The 24,221-nt window shown below is 50.7% G+C and overlaps 1 protein-coding gene across 2 annotated transcripts; it reads left to right on the top strand.

Annotated features, from left to right (window-relative positions):
- Positions 1-244: 244 nt before the first annotated feature.
- Positions 245-23,796, top strand: LOC311613153 (protein S100-A7-like). 2 transcript variants are annotated; one of them, XM_084866654.1, is made up of 3 exons: positions 245-352; positions 22,507-22,664; positions 23,572-23,796. In XM_084866654.1, exons 2-3 carry the CDS (start codon positions 22,524-22,526, stop codon positions 23,734-23,736), a joined length of 306 nt encoding a protein of 101 aa, XP_084722780.1. In that variant the 5' UTR covers positions 245-352; positions 22,507-22,523; the 3' UTR covers positions 23,737-23,796. The 2 variants fall into 2 exon arrangements, with proteins under 2 accessions (XP_084722780.1, XP_084722781.1); XM_084866655.1 differs by lacking the exon at positions 245-352 and adding an exon at positions 20,801-21,060.
- The last annotated feature ends 425 nt before the right edge of the window (positions 23,797-24,221 follow it).

The following is a 24,221-nucleotide window of genomic DNA, read 5'->3' as shown; positions in this document are numbered from 1 at the left end:
GCCCTGGCCCTCTTCGCCGTGGATGTGACTAAGCTCACATCAGGGCTTAGTTGTGCTTTCTGGAAGGCGGGGAGGCGGGGCCCGGCTTTTGCTGGCCGTCCACCCGATGCTGCTAAGAGGCAGAGAAAGCGAAGGGGAAGGAGGGGAAAGTGCTCTGGGAGTGAGGGCCCCGGGGTGGCTGGGTGTGGTTCCTGAGAGCAGTGCCGGACTAGCCAGTCTGACTTGTTGCCAGCTCACGGGAGGCCACGCTGTAACACTGACACACAGGGCAAACTGGGCAGCGCCCTTCTCTCTCCCCTATTCCCCTTCTGTGGCAGCCAGCCCCGCCTCCGCCATCATCTTTCTGGGGAAGGTGAGTCACTGATGGTGCCCCCAGGCTGGGCTCATTACCCTGAGGCTCCAGGTGGGGTTCCAGGCAGGCGGGGAATGGGTGGTGGTAGGGATTTATTTTTGCAGGCAGATAGGTGTTGTACAAGTTCTTTAAATTACATCCCATCGACCACTGGCTACTTCTCCCCCCACCCCACCCCCCTTTCACTTAGGTTTGAGCCTGAACACCCTCTGGGGGCACCCTTTCCCCTACACATGTACGCACACTCTACTCTGGCTGTTCACCTCTTTCCCCCTGTGTTACACGGCAGGAAACTGAGCAGGGGTCTCCCCTGGACCCCCCATCTTCCTGCTAGCCGCCCCCACTATCCTATCCAGAACAGCCCCCGGGTAGGAGGCATGAAAAGTGGAGTGAGCCGGGGGTGCAAACTGTGGGGTGGGGTGTGGCACGTGCCTGGCCAGCTACTCATGCATCCCCTCCACCGCTCCCTTCGGCTTGGCTGCAGCTACAAGGTGAGTTCTGGCCAGGTCAGTGGTCCCCTGAGGCCCCGGGTCCCCTGTGTGGGGCAGGACAGACCTGGACGCAGAGGTCTGGAGCGTGGCTTGGCCCTGGGCTAAGGCTTCTGGTGGGGTGGCTCCGAGGTAAGCTCTTGTGGGGTGAGAAGGGCGGGCCTGGGCGTGTCAGGTGCAGTGTGTGGCCTTGTAAGGCTGTGCAGCCTCCGCTTCCTACTTCTTTTGGAACCCCTAACGGGCAGTGGTCAGCTGTGGCCCCATGAGTCATTGGACCTCCCCTCCTCTTTAGCTTTGGTCCCCCTCGGGTCACTGATCTCTTGGCCCTCCCCCACCTTCTAGGCCTGGATTGTCCTCAGATGCCACCTGTGTGTGCCCGAGGCTGGGTGGCTCCCGCTGGGGAGCCAGGGGAGTGGAGGGCGATGGGGACAGAGCTCTGGGGTGTGTGGGTGAGTTGAAGGCCCCCCTGCTCATGGCCCTGACCAACCCCTCTGCTCCAACTCTGTGTCCAGCCCTCAGCCATGGCGGCCTCCTGGGGTCAGCCACTCGTGTCCATCTCCCACAAGTCCTCTGGCAGAGAGGGAGCGGAAAGATTTGATCCAGAACCAGCTGTTCATGGGGGAGGTGAAGAATGGCCCCCCAGACCTCCTCTTCCCACCTCTGGCCCTTCAGGAGGATCCGGAGAGGGGGAAGTGCTACGTGCATCTGACTCACATTTATCCTCCTTCTGGGGCCCTTGTTCACAAGCTCACCCGTCTGTTCCCCTGAGGGGCTGGGGGATCCGCTCAGCCTGGCGTTCCCTCTTCCTGAGGGAGGGGCAGGAGCAGAGGAGAGGAAAAGCCAGGTGAACCCAAGGTGGATTCCTATCTTTGAAGACAAGTAAGCACCCCGCCCCACCCCACCCCGCCCCGTGAGCCACTCGTATGAGCAAGGGCTGCCTAGGAGGGGGCAGGGAGAGAGCCAGGTTCCCGTAATCACCGAGTCTGAATTCCTCATTCTAACATGTTAGAAGCTGCAGAAGCCTGAATTTGGAACGCTGATGGCCGACCTGGACCAGGACAAGGATCAGGTGGTGAACTTCCAGGAATATGTCACTTTCCTGGGGCCTTGGCTATGCTCTGCCATGAGGTTCTCGGTGGTTAAAAATAAATCGGGCCCGGCTGGTGTGGCTCAGTGGTTGAGCATTGGCCTATGAACCAGGAGGTCATGGGCATATGCCTGGGTTTGGGGCTTGATCCCTAGTGTGGGGCATGTAGGAGGCAACCAACCAACCAACCAACCAACCAACCAACCAATCAATCAATCAATGATTCTCTCATCTTTGATGTTTCTATGTCTTGTTCCCTCCCCCTTCCTCTCTGAAACCAATAAAAATATATTAAAAATAAATAAATGGGGCAAGTGGAGGTACCTTCGTGTGTGTGTGTGTGTGTGTGTGTGTGTGTGTGTATGTGTGTGTGTGTGTGTGTGTGTGTGTGTGAGAAATCTACTCCTGTGTCCTGGCTTCCCAGTGATTTCTCTTTCCTCCTCTGCTTGGTGCTGTAGCAGCTGGTTAAGGGCTTGTCCAGTCACTTCTGGGGGTGACTCAGTGACTCACCAGCCAGGGGGCTTGGTGGGAAGGCCCATAAAATGGACCCACCTGTGCAAGGCTGCTGCGGGCTCATAAGGGGGCCTTTATGTGAATTAGAAAAGATGCCTGCTCTGGACAAAGCCATTTTTTTTCTCTCCCCAGAGAAAAGCAACATTTAATATACTTAAAAAAATGTTTTATTGATTTTACAGAGGAAAGGAGAGGGATAGAGAGTTAGAAACATTGATGAGAGAGAAACATCGATCAGCGGCCTCCTGCACACCCCCCACCGGGGATGTGCCTGCAACCAAGGTACATGCCCCTGACCGGAATCAAACCTGGGACCTTTCAGTCCGCAGGCCGACGCTCTATCCACTGAGCCAAACCGGTTTCAGCTGCATTTAATATTTTTTACAAGGTGGAGTTTGTGACAAGTTCAAGAGGAAAATGTGCTTTGTTTTTATGCAGCTGGGCTCGGAAGTCTTCCAGCTTTCCTCCTCTCAAGGAAGGGCTCAAGTGGTCCCCAGCAGAGAGAGTTCTGGCATGTGTGTGGGCACTGAAACGGTGCTTGAGCCAGGCTGTGCTGGGTCCAGAGTGGGCAGGGAGAGCCCTAGCAGGGTTCCCAAAGACGTGTTTTGCTCTGGGTGCGGTGAGACGGGAAGAGCCAGGAGGGCCCTGGGCTGGGGCAAGCCCAAGTCCACTTTCTCACCGCAGTGAAGCGAGGGTCCAGGGGGTACATCTGGCCTGGCCCAGAAGAGTTCTGTCTGAGACCACTGAGGAGGACTAAACCCACTGCAGCTGCCCAGGCCCTGGTCTAAGGTGGAGGGCAGGCATGAAGAGTCTGTCCCTGCATTCAGAGACAGGGTTCTGTGTGTTGGGGTGGTCTGAGGAGCTGGCAGCTGCATGAACACGTGAATCCTGGGGTACTCACACCCCATGGGTCGGGGTGGGGGTCCCTGGGGCTGGGCAAACTACAGCTTCAAGCCTTTCTGTCAATATTGAGCCCCGCCCATCCCTGCAGCCTCTGCAAAAGGAACCACCCCAGTTATTCCCTGGAGCCAAGACTCTGGAGCCCCAGCAGGCAGGGTGACTCACTGTTTGAGTCCATTGTTTGCCTGAGTGAGTTCAGGCAGCAGGTGGAGGTGGGGGGCCGAGGGGTAAACTGTGTCTCAGGGCAGTGGAGCGTTGGTCCCAGTTCTGTCCCCTCCAGGCCCCTCTGACTCACCTCCCCATTTCCCTGAAGGCCCAACTTTGGGGAAGTGGGTCTTTTTCCTCCATGGGGTGGGGGTGAGTGGACAGTCCTGAGAAGGCCGGGGGCATTACCTTTGGGAGTCCCTCCCTCTCTAGTTGTCTCTGCCCCCAGGGAGTAGAAACTTGCTTGGTTGGACAACAGGAAGGGACCCTGGGCCTGAGCGCCTGGTCTGCCCAGCCATGTCCACGCCTTGGCTCTTATCTATTCGACCGCCTTTGGAAAAGTACCTCCTGGCCCGCAGTGGCCGGTTATTTGGGGTGTGGAGCGAGCGCCCTCGTGTGGGCAGGAAGCAGGACACTGTGGGGAGAGTTGGGGCTAGTTTGCTTGAACCCCTGGGGAGAGACCAATGCTGGCGGCACCACAACCCTGGCCATGAGGGAGACTTTCCTGTGACGAAGAGGACCGGGCTTGGGTGCCCAGGAAATGCCAGCAGGGGGTTCTTTTGGCTCCCAGCAACCAACCCCCAAATAAAGCAACTCAACTGCATCTAAGATACTCCTCCGATGAACAAGTCCATGAAGGAAGACGGTTTGCAAAGACAAATAAAATCTGCACCCTGTCCCTCCCCATCCCGCTTTCAGAGCCAAGAAGACCTTGGTACAAAGAGGGAGGAGGGGTTGTTTCTCTGGGCAAGGACCCACAGCGGAGGGGAGGGCTCAGGGAAGGCCTTCACCTCTTCATTTTCACAGATCGGGTGGGTGAGCCAGCCAAGAGGTTGAAGAGAATCAACAAGTGTGCACAGCCCCTCTGCTATATAACCAGGCACATTCAATAGTGAAGGCGGGGGGGGGGGGGGGGGGGAGGGGGGGGCGGTGGGCGGGGAGGGACAGGAGCATGAATTTAAACAATAAAACAACCCCCGAACAAATAGCAAATATTTTCAAAAATATTTTTTATTGATTTTTTACAGAGAGGAAGGGAGAGGGATAGAGAGTTAGAAACATTGATGAGAGAGAAACATATATGTTTTGCAGGCCCCTTTCTGGGGATGTGCCCGTAACCAAGGTACATGGCCTTGACCAGAATCAAACCTGGGAACCCTTGAGTCAACACTAGCCACTGAGCCAAACAGGTTAGGGCAATAGTAAATCTTTTGTTGGCTTTGAGATTATGATATTTAAAGGTATTTTGGAGGGGGTGTGGATGGGTAAGAGGAAGCAACATTTAAAAAATATATTTTTATTGATTTAAGAGAGGAAGGGAGAGGGAAAGATAGAAACATAAATGATGACAGAAAATCATTGATACCTCAGATACCTCTGCTACAGGGCATGTGCCCTGACTGGGAATTGAACTGTGACTTCCTGGTCCACAGGTTGACTGTCAAACACTAAGCCACAATGGACAGGCAAGAGGAAGCAATATTTACAATGGAATCTGGTAGGTGCAGCTGTCAAAGCGTGGGAGTGGGTGAGGAGAGGATGGCATTTGCCTCCAGGCATTGTGAAGTGGTCCCTGAATCTTTTTAAAAAAATATATATTTTATTGATTTTTTACAGAGAGGAAGGGAGAGGGATAGGAAGTTAGAAACATCAATGATGAAAGAGAAACATTGGTCAGCTACCTTCTGCACCCCCCCCCCCCCCCCCACTGGGGATGTGCCCACAACCAAGGTACATGCCCTTGACTGGAATTGAACCTGGGACCTTCTAGTCCGCAGGCCGATGCTCTATCCACTGAGCCAAACCAGTTTCGGCAAGACCCCAGAATCTTTTGAGCTTACTCTGTGGAGCAGAATCTGGGTTGAGAGGACAGGGAGGGGCTCAGATGTGAGCTGTGGCCTCGCCCCTGCGGTTGGGGAATCCAGCTCGCCAGCTGGTGGCACCGTGGGAACTGCTGTTTCCTCTAGCTGTGGCTGCGTGTTCCCTTGCTGTGCATAACTGACAACCATCCTGCCTATAACCTCGTCATCTTGGCATCTGAAGCAGCTGCGCCACAGCTCATTTCTGTAAACTGGGGTGGGCCTCAGGAAGAGGGGGGAGTTGATTGGTTAATTTGCAAAAACACCTGGTCTTTCCCAAGTGGGAGGTAATGTAACCCCAGGGAACAAAGCCCTTCTCCCTCTCTCTCTCTCTCTCTCTCTCTCTCTCTCTCTCTCTCTCTCTCTCTCCCTCCCTCCCAGTGATATGTGCAGCCATGCGAGTCTAGTGGCCCCCTGAGGCCTGCGGCAAACCGCATAGGCAATAAAGGACTAGGATTGAATTCGTCCAGAAACAGAAACTCTGGACACAGGCCTCAATGAAGACAAGATTGGATTTTTTTTCCACGTGCGGATGGCTGGGATGGGAAATTGGAAACCCAGGCGCAGCATTCTACTACGACCTGAGTAAATCTCACCACACCAGTCTCCTGTGCGTGGGTCCATGAAATGCTTTTCTCACCATCCCATGAAAGTACACCAGCAGCAATGGCGCCATTTATTTATTTTATTTTTTTAAAGAATAGTTTGTTGATTTTTAAGGAGAGAGGAGAGGAAGGGAGGGAGGAAAGGAGAAGAGAAAAACATTGATGTAGCAGCATAACATCCGTGGGCTGCCTCCTGCATGCCCCCTACAGGGGATCGAGCCCACAATCCTGGCATCAAACTAACAATTTTCTGTGCACGGGACAACGCCCAACTGAGTCACACGGCCAGGACAATGCCACCCTTTATAAACATAGTTCCACACAAAGTGAAACATAAGGAATGTTTTTATTGCATTATTTAAAAATGGATCATGATAAATATTTCTCTCATTTTATTTTTCCTCTATTTAGCAACAGATCATGAGAATTCCAGCCCTAGCCAAGCAGCTCTGCTGGTTAGAGCATTGCCCAATACACAAAGGCGGCAGATTTGATCCCAAGAATCAACGAATGGCCCTGGCTGGGAGCTCAGTGGTTAGAGCGTCGGCCTGTAGACGGAAGGGTCTCGGGTTTGATCCCCAGTCAAGGGCATGTACCTTGGTTGCAGGTTACCCAGCCCCTGTAGGGGCACATGAGGGTGGCAACCAGTAGATGTATCTTTCTTTTTTTTTTTTTTTTTTAAATATATTTTATTGATTTTGTACAGAGAGGAAGGGAGAGAGAGAGTCAGAAACATCGATGAGAGAGAGTCATCGATCAGCTGCCTCTTGCACACCCCCTACTGGGGATATGCCCGCAGCCAAGGTACATGCCCTTGACCGGAATCGAACCCGGGACCTTTCAGTCCCCAAGCCGACGCTCTATCCATTGAGCCAAACCAGTCCCAGCAGATGTATCTTTCTTGATAGATGATTCTCTCTCCCTCCCTCCCTCCCTCCCTCCTTTGCCTCCCTTCTTCCCTCTAGCTCTAGAAATCAATGGAAAAATATCCTCGAGTGAGGATTAAAAAAAAAAAAAAATCATTGAATGAATGCATAAGTAAGTGGAACAACAAATCTCCCTCTAAAAATCAATAAAGAAAAACAAAAGAAAAAAAAATTCCTTTAAGCTAACTGGTAGAGAACTATTTTTTTAATGACTATATATTATTCCACAGCATGTAAGCACCAAAATTTATCTGACCATCTCCTATATCCCTAATCATGGCATTTCCTTGTTCCATTTTTTTTTTCACTACAAGCAATAAGGTTTTACCGAGCAATGTCTAATCTTTCTGCAAGTTGTTTTTGAGTTTGACATGCATCTTCATCCAATAATGCTTGTAATTGTTGGTCTTCAAACTTTTCCGGTTGATCTGAACGTTCTTTGTCTATCACAATGAAATCATCGCTTTTAAAACGTTTAAACCAGCACTCACAAGTATCTTGAGGTGGAGCATGTTTAGATTAAAATTCCCAAAGTTTACGATAACTTTCAGCAGCACTTTTCTTTAAAATAAAGTAATGAATTATAATTTCCCATAAATGCTCTTTTTTTGGCATGAAATTTGACATTTTTAAGCGTAAAAATATCTATGATGTTAACACCTTCAGAAAATTTGACATATGAAATTTTGAAGCATGTTGTCCATACAACAAAAATAGCATACACATCAAATCGCATATATATCAACATATTATATATGTAACTCCATCTAATGAGAAAAATCTGCATTATTAACCGGTAGGCCTAGTATCCACATTCTTAAGGACTGATGCTTTTATTTCATTAGCACAGAATCCCGGGAGCGAAGCTGCTTAATTGAAGGACATATACATATTTAATTTAAATAGCTGTTGCTATATTACTTTCCACCAAGGCATTAACAATTCACACTTCCCATTAGCAGGGAAGGAGAGCACGGCCTTTCCCAGCAGGGACAGCCTCAGGCAGGACCACTCTAGAAACTTTCAGCCAGTTTGATAGGATCTAGTGGATTTCGGACTCCAAAAGCCCTAGTGAAGCCCCACAGGTGGCTCAGAGATTTTCCCATAGTGGGGTGCTGGCTCAATGGGGGAGTCTCCTGGCCCCGTATCCCATTTCAGCCAGAGCTCCATATTTTTCATATATCAGCTTAATTTAAGAAATGGTTCAAAAGGAATGTTTGAGAGCCCTGTCTCTGAGCTGTGTGTGTGTGTGTGTGTGTGGGGGGGGGGGTGGTATTGAAGATGTTGATTAGGGGGGTGACTTGGTGAAAGCCTGGAGCTTGGCAAGGTGGAACTGGAAGCTGGTGGACCATGCTGCGGAGGGGGTGGGGGGCAGTGAGGAGATGACCTGGACTGCAATGCGGCGTGAGGAAGAGGGCAGACAGTGTGCAAAGATAAACTTATAGGATTCAGTGGGTGTGAGGGAGACGGGGTGGAGGATAGAGAGTCTAGGGTGTCCCAGGTTGGCAGTGGCTGGCCAGGAGGCTGTGATGGCATGCCTGGAGATAGCACCTCCATCCTCCTGGCATTTTGACTTAGCTAGGAAACTAGTCCTGGGCGGTGAGCGGGACACACACAGAGAAGCCTAAGAGAAGCTGGGGGCGGGGCGGAAGGGTAGGGAGGGCCCTTTGCCCTGCTCCTCAGGAAGACCAGAGTCCGCAATACCCGCCTGCCTCCTGCCCGCAGGCTCAGCGTAGGGTTTGCAGGTGGGGAAAGTGCCAGGGCAGTTGGGGATGCTCCTTCAGTGGACGTCTCTTCTCTTCCTCTCACAAGTCTTAGAGCCTCCTAACTTTAAAAAATAAATAAATTTATTGACTGATTTGAGAGAGAGAGAAAAGGGGTGAGGGTGGGGGAGAGAAATATAGATGTGAGAGACCCATTGATTGGTTACTTCCTGCATGCATCCTGGCTGGGGCCTGGTATTGAACCTGCAACCCAGGAAAATGCCCTCGAACGGGGATCAAAACTATAACCCTTCAGTGCACAGGCCGATGCTCTGACCACTAGCAACATTGTCCAGGACCCACAACTGGACTCTTAATTTTAGCACCATCCAGCTTTGGCTCTGGTGTTCTTGTGGAAGAGGCCAGAATAAACAGAGAAGTCATTATTTACAACACAAAGACAGGAAACGCTCCTGAGCTGAAAAAGATACAAAAATGTGCAGAAAAGGGGCTTCCTGCAATCCAGGCAAAATTTAGAAAAACAAAGATATGCCTAGACAGGCTCTTGCAAAAGTAAGGAGGAAAATGTTATCTATAAAGGAACAATTCAAGCCTGCCCAGTGGTTGAGCATTGACCTATGAACCAGGAGGTCATGGTTTGAATCCTGGTCAGGACACATGCCCAGGTTTTGGGCTCAATCCCTAGTGTGTGTGTGTGTGTGTGTGTGTGTGTGTGTGCAGGAGACTTGGACCTTTCCCAACTGGCCTCTCAGAACCTAACCACCCAAACTGTTTTGAAGTTTTTGGATCCTCTGAGCTGGATTTGGGGTGTGGGCTCAGGCTGAGGACTCTCAAAATTCCCTGGTCTCTGTGTCTACCGTGGCCTGTGTGGCTGGTCCATGATGTTGCCTGAGGAGCCCAGCGGATATATGAGGAGGTGAAGAAATGGGGTTGGGATGAAGCACAGGTTATTGGGATAACCAAGGCTGTGTATCCCGGGGAGAGGTGAGGTCAGTGCCTGCTCTCACGGGAGGAGGGGTGGGGACCACATACGGCAATGAGAAGGAAGCTTACCTGCTCCGCACTTTAGTGATGGGATTAACCTCTGGGAAAATTCAGCCACCTCGGGAGTGGATCCTCTTTGTCTCAGCAAAGTTCAGAGCAGACGTGACCCCAGACTGTCCCTGGGACCAGCCTGTCCTCCCAGCTGGGAGCTCTCCTACTATGTTCGCCCTCCCTTTGTTGCTGGGCAGTTAACCTCCACTGACCCCTTACTGGCCTAGGAACCCACAAGAAGGAGAGGTATGGCCTTAACCTCAGAGTGCCTGGCGGGGGGGGGGGTGGTGGAGGAGAGGAGACAGTCCTGCTCTGAGAGGGAGACAGCCCCTGCCCACTGGAGTTGTTGGTCGAATGGTAAGATAGGGCTCCTCTCTGGGTGGGCCAGAGTGAGCCCAACATGGATCCCCCACCTTGCCCTTCCTTCCCTTGGAAAAACAGGCAGGACCCAAGGAGCTGGCTGCAAAGCAGCCCAGGGCCATTGCCAAGATAGGCCAGGAGGGGGCAGCATATTCCTTTCCCAGGTGAGAGGGCATGTGGAAGAGGGAGGGAATAAGGTGGGGGGGAGGGGGAGCTGGTTCACATTTAGGAGGCCCTCAGAAAGAGGGTGGAGAATGGTTTGGAGGGAGCTATTGGGTGCAAAGGTGAGGAGAGCTAGCAAGGTTCCCAACCATTGTGCTACACATCTGGGTCTGGGCGACGGGGGATTGTATACTTTCCTGGGCTTGCCCACCAGAAATATTTAGCTTCTGGTTTACTAGATTCTGAGTGGGGGAAGTTGACTCTTCCTCCATCTCCACTCCGCTCCTAGTAACACTTGTTTTGACGAGAAGCATACTCTTTCAGAGCATTCTATCTTCTCTCTGATCTCAGGAGAGTCTGCTGGCTTCTTTCTTGACTGATGAGAATCTTCCCTGAGACTCTCCCTTCCAAATATTTAGCAACATCATGTGCATTGCCTGTTTTTCACGTGTGTTTTGTTTTGGATGAAATGGAGGGAAGTATTGACTTTTGCATGTGACTCCTGGTAAAGGACAGATATTTCATGCATGAAAACAGCCTCCAGAGGCAGAGATGAGCAAGAGAATGTTAAGTCTCCCAAAAGCTGTAGGCATCTTGGGGAGAGCTTTGGACATCTGTGGGTGGAATCTGCACAGGTAGGGGGGAGGGGAAGCAGTCACAACGGACATGAAGACCTCTGTTGACATGTAGTTAACAAATGCAATTTAGAAATTTTAATTTATAGATTCTGGTTGAGAAAAACACACAAAACCTTAAAATATTTTGGAAGTAGGTGCTGGAGAGGTTTGAAATGGCTGGGTATGGTGTTTGTGGTATTATGTGGATAGATGATTCTCTAACACAGTGATTTTCAACCTTCTTCATCTCATGGCACACTTAAAGTAATTGCTAAAAGTCTGCAGCACACCAAAAAAAATGTATTACTTTTTTTTGCCGATCTGACAAAAAAAAAAAAAAAAAGGTATAATTTTGATTCGTTCATACCAGACGGCTATCGTTGTGTTGGCTGTTGTCTTTTTTTTTGTTTGACAACCTAAGGGAAAAGAGCTCAGTGCTCCTGACTAGTGAGTCAGGTATTGCACGTTTCAAAAATTCTGGCGGCACACCGGTTGAAAATCGCTGCTCTAATACCTGTGAACAGCAAATACCAGAAGCTACCCTGGTTTGTTAAACGCATTAGTCATTATTAATGGGATGCGCTTCTTTAGAGGATGGCAGGTTGGCTCTGCATTGGGAACGTATGTCCTGGAGGACAGGCTGTTCACAGATAACATTGTTGTGGCCCTGTCCTTTGAGTCAGAATTGAAACAGGCAGAGACTTGCCCCCTCCTCCTCACCTCTCCCCCTCTCCCGTCCCGTGCTTGGAGAATCTGCAAGCAGGTGATCTTTATGTCCTCTGTCCTCTGGGGCCAGGACTCGGGGAGTAGGTTCCTGGTTTTTATGGCAGCCAATAAATATTTGTGGCAGGTCAACGATGATGAGTGTAATTACAGAGTGAATAACTCGGGAGGAAGTGAAGTCTCAGGCTGTGGTGGGAGAGGTCAAGTGGGGGCTGCTGTGGTGAGGGAGGCTGTGCCAAGCAAGTGGGGCTTGACCTGAGCCCCACTTTTAGAAGGTGGAGGTCCTGGGTTGGCGAGAGGGGTCGGGAGGCATCCCCTCGGGGGCTCAGCCTGCAGGAGGGGGTACGGTGGGACTGTGAGACCCGCACACCAGGGCAGCGTGAGTCCCCGAGGACGGTGTGTGGAAGGGCAGGAGGGGTTAGAATTGAGAAGATCAGAAGCGGTGACCCACTAAGTGGGGAATTACACAAGGAAGAGGTCACGTTGAGAAGGTAGTAGATGTGTGTTTATGTTATTTAGAAGACAGTAGGGGTATGACACCAAGCTGCATCAGCAGAAAAAGCCAAATTGGATCAGGTGGGCCCGGTTCCTCCTGACCTTATCGCCGCAGACCTCCTTTGGGATCTGGTGATCGGATTCACGGCTCAGGTTTCCCAGTGTTTGCTCAGTCTCTTTTCCGTTGGTGATCTAAGCAGGAGGCAGGCACGCAGCCCACGTGGGCCCTTCACCGGGGAGTGGCTGGGGCTTTGGATGATGTCTGGGTTCTGGGCGGCTACAGGGCAGCAGTTGGAAGGAGCACACAGGAGCAGTAAGGATGCTTTTCATTGCCCAAACACAGACTAACCCATTGAAAGTTATAAGTAGAGGCTTATTATCTCATATGACAAAAAATCTGGATGTCAGAGGTTCTTGCTTTGGTTAATTGTGCTGTTCAACTATGCCAGTCACTCTGCAATTCTTTTTTTCTTTTTTTATACATTTTATTGATTTTTTACAGAGAAGAAGGGAGAGGGATAGAGAATTTGAAACACCGATGAGAGAGAAACATCAATCAGCTGCCTCCTGCATGCCCTCTACTGGGGATGTGCCCGCAACCAAGGTACATGCCCTTGACTGGAATCGTGAGACCCTTCAGTCCGCAGGCCGATGCTCTATCCACCGAGCCAAACTGGTTAGGGCTACTCTGCAATTCTTTTCGCTCCCCTCAGGAAAGGTGCTGCCAGCGGCAAGAAGCACGGCTCCTGCAAGGACAGCAGCTAAAGGAAGAAGGAAGGGCAGGGGGCATAGTCTTCCAACATCCCTTTCTCACCAAAGCAGGGAACCTTCCCCATCACCGCCCCAGAAGACTCTCCTTCAGGCCGCTGACCAGACCTGGTTCCGCTGGCCCCTTCTGGATGCCAAGGAAGCTTTGGAATGCTTTTGGCATTTCAGCTTTTTTCATGGAAGTCGGGGAGGGGACTGGTGGCCATTGAGGAAGACTGCTGCAACCCCAGGGAGGAAGGGGCCGCGGAGCAGGCACAGAGGAGAGGAAGAAAACCAAATTCTTGGAACTTGCAGGAGGAAGAGGAGGAGAGCTCTTGGGGCTAAAATTGTCCTATAAGTTGGGTCCCAGAGCAGAACCGTGGGTTGTGTACTAGGTGTGAGGAATGCCCCGCCTGATTCCCCGACCCAGAGCTGGGGTTTACTTAAATCTGAGATCAAAGCCACCTCAGTCTCTCTTTTTCCTCTTGCCAGTTTCAACCTCAAGGAGCCACCTTGAACCCACAGGGTGGAGGCTGGTTTGTATCATTGTATCCTCCTCTGCAGGGGATCCCCCCCCCCTCCCCGCAGACCAGACATGGGTGGAAATGGGGAACTGGGACCAGAACCCTCTCTCTTTAATGAATTTTCAGATTCAAACGTCTTGCCTTTAGCAGCCGGAGGAGAGCAGAGCAGGTGGAGCAGATAGCAGAGCCGGTCAGGCGGGGAAGAGACAGCCCCACCCTCGGGCGGCTCCCATCTTTGAGAGGACATGGGGGCCCAGCGCTCTGATAGGGCCTGTGCTGGAGAGCCTTGGGGTTGGGGTGGGGATATCAACGGGATGGGGTGCTAGATGGAGGGAGGGCATCAGGTGTACTCAGCAGGGCAAAGGCCTAACAGGAGGATTCAAGGAATGGACCCCAAAGGTGAGGGTTTAGGAGCAAAATAGCAAGTCTCCTAAAGTCAGCCCATTTTGCCTCCCCAGGAGTTCCCAGAGCCCCTGGTGGGGGGTGGAGGTGGGGGGTGGGGGGGGGAGGGGGGAAAGAGAGGGGGTGGGGGAGTGAGCTGAGTGGGGCCCCACCTTCGGCTCCTGGAATGCCAACCTGGGCAGGGCTGTACCCCAGGGCCTGGACTGAGCGCAGAGTTGGATGGAGGTGAGGGGACTCACCTTGGGCTTGAGATGGGGTCTTTTACACATGTGTGAGGTGAGGGGGTGTTTTCCTCCAGAACCCAACCTCCATATCCTGGGATCTCCTACCTTGCAGCCTCACCTCAGGGGACTCCCCACCCCCCATCCAGTCTTGTCTGTGAGAAAACCCCCTGCTTGCCAACTAAGGGTCAGCAAATTGCCTAAATATTGCTTCTCTCAGGAATAAATAGAGCCCCCCACATTCCCAAAAAGGCATAGGTTTCGGGGTTAGGGTTCAGGACTCTGTTAAGATGTCAAGATGTTCCGTTGGCGATCGACATGCTGTCTCTCACTAAGTCTATCACAGACAAGTTTTTCAGTTGTTGAGAAGGATGGCTGTTTCCTCAGATGAGGCACTTGGCTTGGGGTGAGATGCCATGTGATATGACAGAGATGCTTCTTTATCATTAACGATATTCTCTGTCCATTGAGATGATCACCCATGGAAGCTAAGATGGTCCAAGGAGCTGGGGTTTCCCATCGCCCACTTCACACCCGGACAGGATCTCTGGCACTGTTTTAATCGGCCCTTTTCCTCTGCTGCTTAGCTGTAGATGGGATTGAATGTAAGCCTGATGCCATCCCGTGGTCCTGCTGCTATTTTTGCTGTCACCTTCACCACACGTCAAATTATTTACTGAGCACTTGACAAGTGTCATCGTGTTTAATCCCTGTGGGGTGAGTATTGTTAGCCCCGTTTGAAAGGAGAAGTGGCGTGGCGAGGTCACAGGGCTAGGAAGCGAAGGAACTAGCATTCACATGGTGTTCGGCCCTCAGGCTGGTGTTGTTCACCAGATTACACACAGCAGCCTCCTTGGCTAGGCTGTTTCTGTAGCAGAGGGACAGTGTCTCCCACGTCTTTCCACCATACAAAACCCTTGCATCACGAGCCTGGCCCTTGGCACATGTGATTTTAATATAGTGAAAACATTGGCACATCTGAGCTTCCTTCCAGGTGTGTCTTCCAGCATGTTCTAATTATAATTTCTATAATATGTACAAGCCCTTGCATAAGGAGGTCCAACTCTGTTTTTTCTCTTTCTTTTTTCTTTCCTGGTGCACTTGCAGGGGACTCGGGGGAGAGGTGGGTGGAAGGGAGTGTCATTCTACCGACACAGATGTATAGTTGGCCTCCCTGACTCCCAGTACTGAGAGAAGAGCTTCTAGCTCGGTGCTGTTGGTGTTTCAGGTGACTAGCACTTGAATGGGGTAAATATCCCATTTTTTAGGTGAGATTTGCTTCCTACTTGGTTTTACCCCAGAAACAGAGAAGACAAAAACAGAGAAGAAGATATACATGTGTTGATTTCTAGGTAGTAGCACTGGAGGCACTGACAAGGAGAGCTTGACCAGACCTCATCTCAGATGGTCTTAGAAAAGCAGGAGGACCAATGGAAGGTTGATGCACACACCCACCACACCATATAACAGATAACACAAGGAATGCCCGAATTACCCTCCAGCTTAAGATATAAACAATTACCAGAGACCTAAGTGCGAGTGCTGAAGCTATAAAACTCGTAAGAAAACATGGGAGGAAATCTTCATGACATTGAATTTGGCAATGATTTTTTTTTTGTTGATACAACCCCCAAAGCTCATGCAGCAAAAGAAATAGATAAATTGAACTACATTAAAATAAAACATTGCTATGGCTGGTGTTGTAAAGTGGTTAGAGCATCAGCCCACACATTTTTTTTTTTCTGTTACAAACAATAATCCCCCAAATACTCTTTTAAAAGATATATATTTTATTGATTTTTTACAGAGGAAGGGAGAGGGATAGAGATTAGAAACGTCAATAAGAGAGTACCATTGATAGCTGCTTCCTTCACCGCCCCCCCCTCCCCCCCACACTGGGGATGTTTCTGCAACCAAGGTACATGCCCTTGACCAGAATCAAACCCGGGACCCCTCATTCCCCAGTCCGACGCTCCATCCACCGGCTAGGGCTGGATATTTCTTTATGATAATTTTATTAAATCCCTAGATTGAGCCCTTTAAGAAAAGCTTAGCTGCCACTGGAGTCAGATTTGTGCCTCATTTGACTGTAGCTACGTGCAAATCCAGCTAAATTGCTGAGGTGAGGTTGTGGAAGAGTCGGTATTAATTGGATTAGACCTGGCTCTGGGTAGCTTACCAATAATTGCCAATTGAGGGATCACACCGTGTCAGCTCTTGGCAACACTTGAAAGCTGACCTGCTCATCTCCTTTCTCTGCTGACTGGCTGAGATCCTCCCCGATCTTCCTCCCTGAGGAGCTAGGCTAGGGCACCTGTCTCCCTTCCTCTACATTCTGGGCCTAGAGGTCGGAAGCAGGGTCTAGAGACAGACAGAAGCAGGAGAGGCCCCAGGGAGTCTCTGCTCTGAGTGGGAAGACTGAGCCCTGTCCTGAATTACTGCCAGCTGTGGAAGTACACAACCTCCACCCAAGGACCACCCAGGGAGAAAGGAGAGCTCTCACCCAAAGGGAGATACGGTCTGAGGGAGGAGGACACGACCTCTGCAGAAAAGGCAGGAGACAAACAATCTGGGTAGCAGATCAGGGTGGGGGTGGGTGGGTGAAGTTTCGGGTAGCAGGGCTCTGAGATGGGGGTGGTGTGGAGGGACATCAGGGGTACAGCTCTGTGTGTGTGTGTGTGTGTGTGTGTGTGTGCACGTGCGAAGAATTTGGGGGTGGGGAAAGGCTTGAGCAAGGCCTGGGTGGAGGGAAGAAGGGGCTGAGGCTGGGCTCCACAGTGGCAGGTTGTGCCAAGGCATAATCAGGCAGTAAGATCATCGGACTCACCTGCATTGGTTGGTGCCAACATCCAAGCGCTAACTGTTCGCAGGAACCCTTCCCTGGCAGGGCCGTGCCTATGGAATGGCAGGTGTAGCCAAGCTCCTGGGCTGAGAACAGGGATGTGGAGGGTGAGGCTCCTGGTTCCCAGGGCAAGGAGGGGTTTTAAGAAATGCCTGAGGCTGGTAGTGGTTTCTCTGGAGTCCTTCCGACGGGGGAGCTGAGGAGGACGCAGTGTCTCCTGGGACCCCTCCCATCCCTCCCTTCAGGTCCTCCGTCCAACTCCTCTTCACATCTCATGTGTCTCTCCCAGGGCCTTGCCCTCAGCTGGGTGCTAATTAGTCACCACCAAGTGCCAGCAGGTAATAAGGGAGTGTTTACATTTTAATGATTTCTTAAAATTGAATTTATTGGAGTGACATTGGTTAATGAAATTATATACGTTTCTGGGGGTAGAATTCTATAATATATTATCTCTGTTTGTACTGTGTGCTCACCATTCCATGTCAAATTTCCTTCTGTCACCATTTATCCCCCCTTTACCCTTTTCTACCTCCCCTTACCCTAGAGCAGTGGTCGGCACACTCATTAGTCACCAGAGCCAAATATCAACAGCACAACAATTGAAATTTCTTTTGAGAGCAAAAATTTTAAACTTAAACTTCTTCTAATGCCACTTCTTCAAAATAAACTCGCCCAGGCCGTGGTATTTTGTGGAAGAGCCACACTCAAGGGGCCAAAGAGCTGCATGTGGCTCGGGAGCCGCAGTTTGCCGACCACAGCTCTAGGGCACCTGAAAGGAACAAGGCCCTGCTGACACCCTGATTTTATCTCTTTGGGACGTATGACCTCCTGAACTGTTATGTATTTGCTTTGTTTTAAGCCCTCAGGTTTGTGCCCATTTGTTACAGAAGCAGCGGGAAAGAAATACAGGGAGTTACACTGTCTCTGGTCCTGAACTCTCACTCTCTATCAGGTGCTACATTCCTGCCCTCCGTCCAGCCTTCCTTCACTCTTCCTCACTCCCTCATTCTACCCCGCTCATTAGGAGTCCATTCTTCTTTCTCTGAAGCAGTGAGATTTGAAGTTCTTCTCATAAAACGACTGTCCCAGCAACTCCTCTTGTGGTTGGCCTCCTCCTCAGCTCTGAGGTGAAAGAGAGAAATGACACTCCCATACCCAGGCTGAGGAAGGTATTCTGTCCCTTCTGATGGGACAAAAGAACAAACAAAAACAGAAACTTCCATGAAGAAAATAAAGACACAGGTCAGGTGAGTGCTATTTTTTATGGCTAGGAATTAGAGGAGGCTCACGTGATACGTGGGGCTTGACAGTGACATTAAGGGAAGGAACATTTTTTTTTATTTTTTTTATGACTGCCTGTGCCCAGGACCAGCCACCCAGGCACAGGCTGAGGCAGGGCAGGGCCAGCTCTCCCTGTCCCTTTCTGCCAGAAAAGCAGAGCCCCAGTATCACTCAGTTTCATTGGGAAGAACTGGTGGGCCACATGCTCACTCTTAGTTGCAAGGAGCACAGGGAAAGCAGGGACAGGACTCTCTGAATGGCTTAGATGAGACCAGACACACATAGAAGTACTGGCACTCCAACCCAAGCAAAACTGGGCTCTGTTCATTCAGAAAAGGGGTTGGTACTGGGTTGGACATAGTTGGTGCCTGTCCCAAACCTCTCACTTCCAACACCCTTGGCTCTAGACTTGTTTTTTGTCCTCCTGATGTCAGGTCTATTCTGTACTGTAGTTTTGCTCACATGTCATGGTCTGGAATCTCTTTCCCTGGTTTGCTTGCTTGAACACTAGGTGTTGACATTCATTCAAATACCATATCTAAGGTATGTCAGTTCACCTCTCCTCCTCTCTTTTTAAGTTATACAGGGTGTCACTGTATATCCCCAGTATCCACAGTTTCTATTTTATTCTTTTTGTCTTCACTTCTAAAGTGTGAACATTGCTGAAACCGGTTTGGCTCAGTGGATAGAGTGTCGGTCTGCGGACTGAAAGGTCCCAGGTTCGATTCCGGTCAAGGGCAGGTACGTTGGTTTTGGGCACATCCCCAGTAGGGGGTGTGTAAGAGGCAGCTGATCGATGATTCTCTCTCATCGATGTTTCTAACTCTCTATCCCTCTCTCTTCCCCTCTGTAAAAATCAATAAAATATATTAAAAAAATAATAAAATATTTAAAAAAATAAATAAAGTGTGAACATTGAGAAGAGATATATACATAATAAAATTTTCTTGCCATATGTTCATCCTAAAGCACAGTAAGTGGTGCTCAGTGGGTTCTCCTTAAACTTTGTACCTTGAACAAATGGTCCAGGTCTTAGCTCCAAACAGCCAAGGACAGCTGGGGTCCAGAGTCCATTGGGAGGAATGAGAGAGAGGCTCAGGATGAACAGTAAATGCTTGCGAGATGGTTCCAAGTGGTGACCTGGATGTGTAGACCATGTCGCCAAAGGACTATTGGCTCAGGGATTGGAAGATTTTTACAGTCTTTCAATGAAGGGAGTGATAAGGAAGATGCTGGGGTGGGACTTGGCTGTTAGTCGCAGAGTTGAAAACACTAATGTCCCTCACAGCAAACAGAGTTGTTTTGAAGTTAGTCCCTGGGACCTGGGCTCATCCCCCTTTCATTCATTAAAAACCCAGGACTTACACAACCAGGGCCTGCCCTGGGCCCTTTCCACATCCTCACCAGACAGGGTGGTTGATCCCCAGGGGAACATAAGGTCAGAGGTCAAAATCCCTAGTCACCTGAGCTGGAAACCATCCAAAAGAAGACAAGAAAATGAAGAGCATGTGGTATCTGAAACAGAATTATAGAAGATTATGTCACATCCACGCAAAGGAATACTATACAATTAAGCCAGTGAACCAGAGAGGCCCGGTGCTGGTGCAGATGTAGATGTAACTGGGGACAGAAAGACCAGGCTGCAGCTTGGAGAACAAATGGGTTGGGAAGGCCTGACCTGGGCTTAGTGGTGGGCCTGGTCCCAGGGTGCCCAATGCCTGAGCAGTCTCCTCACTGCGGGGAGGATGTTCTAAGGGGAGCAGAGAGCAGGAACAAGATGTTCTCAATGAGTCAGCAGGGCCGTTCCCCAGAGGTCCCCAGGCTTCATCCTGAACTCTAAGCTCCTGTTTTCCCGCACCTGGACTAGATTTTCCACAGCAGGTTGGGACACAGCAGACCCTAAGGCATGGCCACTGACTCCTAAGCAGACTGTCTTGCATAAGGGAAAGAGGAACATCACTGAAGAATTTATAGGAAAGCATCATCATGAGAGGGAGGCAACTTTGCCCAATCTCCTGCTGGCTCATGTCATGGTGGTCACCATCCCTGAGTCTAGACAGTGGCTTCCTTCTAGGTGGGCGCAGGTAGCCCCTAGAGCTGCAGAGTAAAGTTGGGGCTCACACCAGAACTCAGCTCTGACCTCCAGTCTTCCCTCACCTGCAGGTGGTGTGCTATGCTCTCTGTGCTACCTGGTCTGTCACTGTGGGTTATGCCACTCTTTCCCTCCCAGCGCTCCAGTGGGGACCCCCCGTGAAGATGGGAGTGAGGTGACCCTGTTTTCCTCTCTGAACTTTGAGTTTGCAGGCCCTGCAGTGACCCCAGAGGTCTAGTAGTGGGGTTAGGAGGGAGGTTTGGAATCAGGCTTTTCTGGGACCATATCTTGACTTTGCTGTCTATTAGCCTCGTGCACATAGGAACTTGGCTTACCTCTTACTCCCTCAATTCCCCGTCCTCAACACGAGGGTAACAGCACCCTCTCATAAGGTTATGAAGATTTAAGAGGAATATCAATACAGCGGGTAAGGTGATGCCTGGCACAGGTAAGGACTTATTAACCACTGGAGAGAGTTTTTATTAGATGTCAAAGGACCGTGGAAGGACTGGGTGATGAGCAAACACAGACCATGCTGCCTTTCAGAGTCCCATCTTTTATGTTCAGAAATCCAGTTTTCTCTACCAAAATGTCTGTCCTATTATGACAGCATCCCACTGTGTTTCCCAACCCATCCCCAGGTTAAGCAGAGGACAGAAGAAAGCTCGAGGTGTTGTCCTTTGGGAGTTGCCTGGAATGTTACTGGGACATGCTGAACACATACTCCTAGGTGTGTCCCACTCACCTGAGTGAGGCAATGGTCCAGGGAGTAGACAGAAAACATGACTCCAGGGCTCCCAGATCATGGGATGAGCCAGACGGAGATTTATAAAGGGACCCAGTCTTTGCTCAAATGCACAGCACACTCATCCTTCTCCTCAGTGATTCCTCATCAGCTCCGGTAAGTATGCACCTGACTCTTTGCCGGGAGTAAGAGGGGGTGCTCAGGGTCCAGTGTGTTCTGCTGTCTGCAGGAGTAGGAGAAGCAGTGATGGGAGAGGATTCAGGAGCCTGGGTCCAAATGTAATGGGGCTGTGTGACCTCATCTATAAGATGTCTGCACTGTTGGCTCCTCTGTGACAACTCTTTGGAAATATCCCTGGTGGGAGCTGAGGACACCACCCTCCCTCTCTTCCTTGATTTCTTTGCTCTCTGGACTCACCTGACTGTCAGCTCCCGGTTTGGTGAAGACCCACTGTGCATCCCAACCTCTGGGGACAGTGGGGGTCTCTCCCAAAGTCTTGAAGTTTCTCCTAAACCCAGGCCAGCGATGCCCACTCACCTTGCCCTGGTAAGAAGACCTGCCACTACATGGATCAGGGAACCATCAACTAAGGTTTTGGACCTTCTCCCCAGCTGAGGGAATGACCAGCGACCTTCTGTGCACAGGGCTCAGCTCTGGCCTTGGCCAAGTTGACAGAAGGCTTTAGGTGGTTCCACTTAGGGACATAGCAGTAGGTTCTTTCTCCCAGATCAGGAGACAGTGGTAGTTTTTGTTAGTTGCCCACACGTGTGATCCATGCACATTTCTTGGGTGCTTTGGAAAGTGTAGGGTGTGAGGGCCGCACTGTCCCATTTCTCTGCTTGGGGTCCAGACTGTTGGTGGAGTTACCGGCTTTGGGAGGTTAGACCTCTTAAGTGTGATTCCACCTAAGAGTCTAAAATGGAGGCAGGTATTTCCATTTATTTAAAATATGATGCCAATTCTGTCCTGCAGTCCCTTTTCCCACTGGTGGGGATGGTCTAGGAAAACCTCTGCTGGAGCTCAGGACAGGGCTGTATATCTCTGCTCACACTGACTTTCCTACTTACACTCACTGCTGGGAGCCTCCAGGGCCCATTTCACTTATCGCTTGCTTTATGTTCAGGATGGGCTCCTCTGGGATCTTGTTCTAAGAGCAGCCCAGGGCTGGTCAGACCAGACTAGTCAGGAAGTTATTTTGTCTCAGTGACTCCAACCCTGATGTTGACACTGACAGAGAAGGATTTGATGTTCTTTGAAGAGTGGAGTCATCCTTCGTTGGTTCAGGTCCCAATTAAGACTTCAGTCCTTTTCCGTGTGGCTGACCCCTACCCTCTCTGCTTCTGCCTCCTGTGGTTCTGTCCACAGTGGGCTTCTGTGTTCTCCTCCACCTCCTCTGGGCCCTGACCTGCATGGGCCCAGGCCCCAGCCTCGGTCACACTCCCCTCCTTGTGAGCATCTCATCCCACCTCCTAGGTGAACAGCTCCTTCTGCTCCACCAGAGCTTCACTTCACTAGAAGCGCAGTTCCCACCCCATTGTCCTGACTTAGGGACCCTGACCTGGGGGGAAGGATAACAAAGATACCTGTCTTTCTCTCTGGCAGCTTCCTTGAAAACCAAGATGAGCCAAAATCAAGTTGAGAAGTCCGTGATGGACTTGGTCTCCCTGTTCCACAAATACACCAAACCTGATGACAAGATTGACAAGCGGGGCCTGCTGAAGATGCTGACGGAGAACTTCCCTGTATTCCTCAAGGCCTGTGTAAGTCTGGGTGACTTCTCAAGGTCCTGGGCATGGCAGAGGACACTTTGCTGTGGAACCTCAGACAAGTCAATCTCATTCTCTCATCCTCCATATTCTCATCTGCAAAAAGGCCTAAGAGGACTCACCTGAGTTATGATCAGGATGAAAGAGATGATACAGGTGGCCCAGAGTAACGGCATCTGGAGATCAAGGGTGGTTACTAGGTGGCCAAATAGGAGAGTGAAGAATGGGTTCCTCCCACTGGTCACTGCCCATCCAGGAGACTGGAGCCCATAGGCTCAGGCTCTGCCTCCAGGAGCCGCCATTAGTTCTCTGAGGTCCAAGGGAAGGCGATAGAAATTCCACGGCTGATAAAATGTAACACCTTTCATTACAATGAAAAGCTCATCCATAGACCTGATTTAGTGTGACAGTCAGAATATACTGAACTGGTTACAAAAAGAGAGGCTACTTGGATGACACAGAGAGTGGGTGGGCAAAAGAGGGCACTGAGCATGGAAGATTCGGGAAGGCAGATAGAAGATGGAGAGGAGGGTTAGGAACGAAGAGTCAAGGGATAGGGCCCATTTTGAATTTCTGGATTAAACTTAGGTAGATGGGGTCCTGGAAGTGGGTGGGGGGAACGGGTCTGGATCTAAATACCACCCACCCACCAGCTCATTGATCAGAGCCTCACCAGCACTAGGTCTCTCATTCACGTTGACACTTGGGCCAAGGAATCTCCCTCAGTGACCTGCAGGGCAATGCTAATGTCCTCCTCATCCCCAGACACCCTCCACTGGCCCACACCAGCTACACCTGTGCGGCCCCAGGTCTTCTCTCCCCCTCTCTGCCTCCTCCTCCTCCTCTTCCACCCATAACACTTTTGGGGTTGAATTTGTCTTGCTTCGTGTCTTTCCCACAGGATAAAAAGGGCAACGATTTCTTGGATCATATCTTTGAGGACAAGGACAAGAATAAGGATAAGAAGATCGAGTTTTCTGAGTTCCTGTCGGTGTTGGGGGAAATTGCCACGGACTACCACAATCATAGCCACGGAGCCCCGCCCTGTTCTGGGGGAGGAAAGTGAGCCCAGCCTAGCCTGAGGCCTCCAGAAACCCCAAGAAACAATAAAGTGTCTTTTGCCCAGATATAGCCTGTTTCCTGCTTTTCTTTGGCTGCTTATGCTGTCAGATCTGCCCCTTCTTGGTGAATGTAATTGTGGATTCTCCATGGGGGGATTACCCAGGGATGTGCCAGGAGGGTGCCCTCCCTTTGGCCTCCAGCACAACTGACCACCTCTCTCGCAGGGCCTCTGTCCACCTCTGCCCCTGCTCCCTAGCGCAGCCAGCCTGCCAGGCCCCGGGGTCAGCAGTGCAGAGCATTCTGCTGGCCCAGCCATGCTTTTCCTTCTCATGCTGAGATCAGCATCTGGGGATCCAGGAACTGCAGGGAGCAGGAGCCGAGGGAGGTGTGAACAAGGTGCCTCCAGCCTCTGCCCTTCTGCTCAGCATGACCCCAGGGACATAGGGGAGATGGCACCACTGAAATAGCATTGGGTGGAGGGATTTGGGG

Source organism: Pipistrellus hanaki, assembly GCF_964339955.1.
Source record: "Pipistrellus hanaki genome assembly, chromosome: 18".
NCBI classification, from domain to species: Eukaryota; Metazoa; Chordata; class Mammalia; order Chiroptera; family Vespertilionidae; genus Pipistrellus; species Pipistrellus hanaki.
This window is presented reverse-complemented; position numbering and strand designations above follow the sequence as displayed.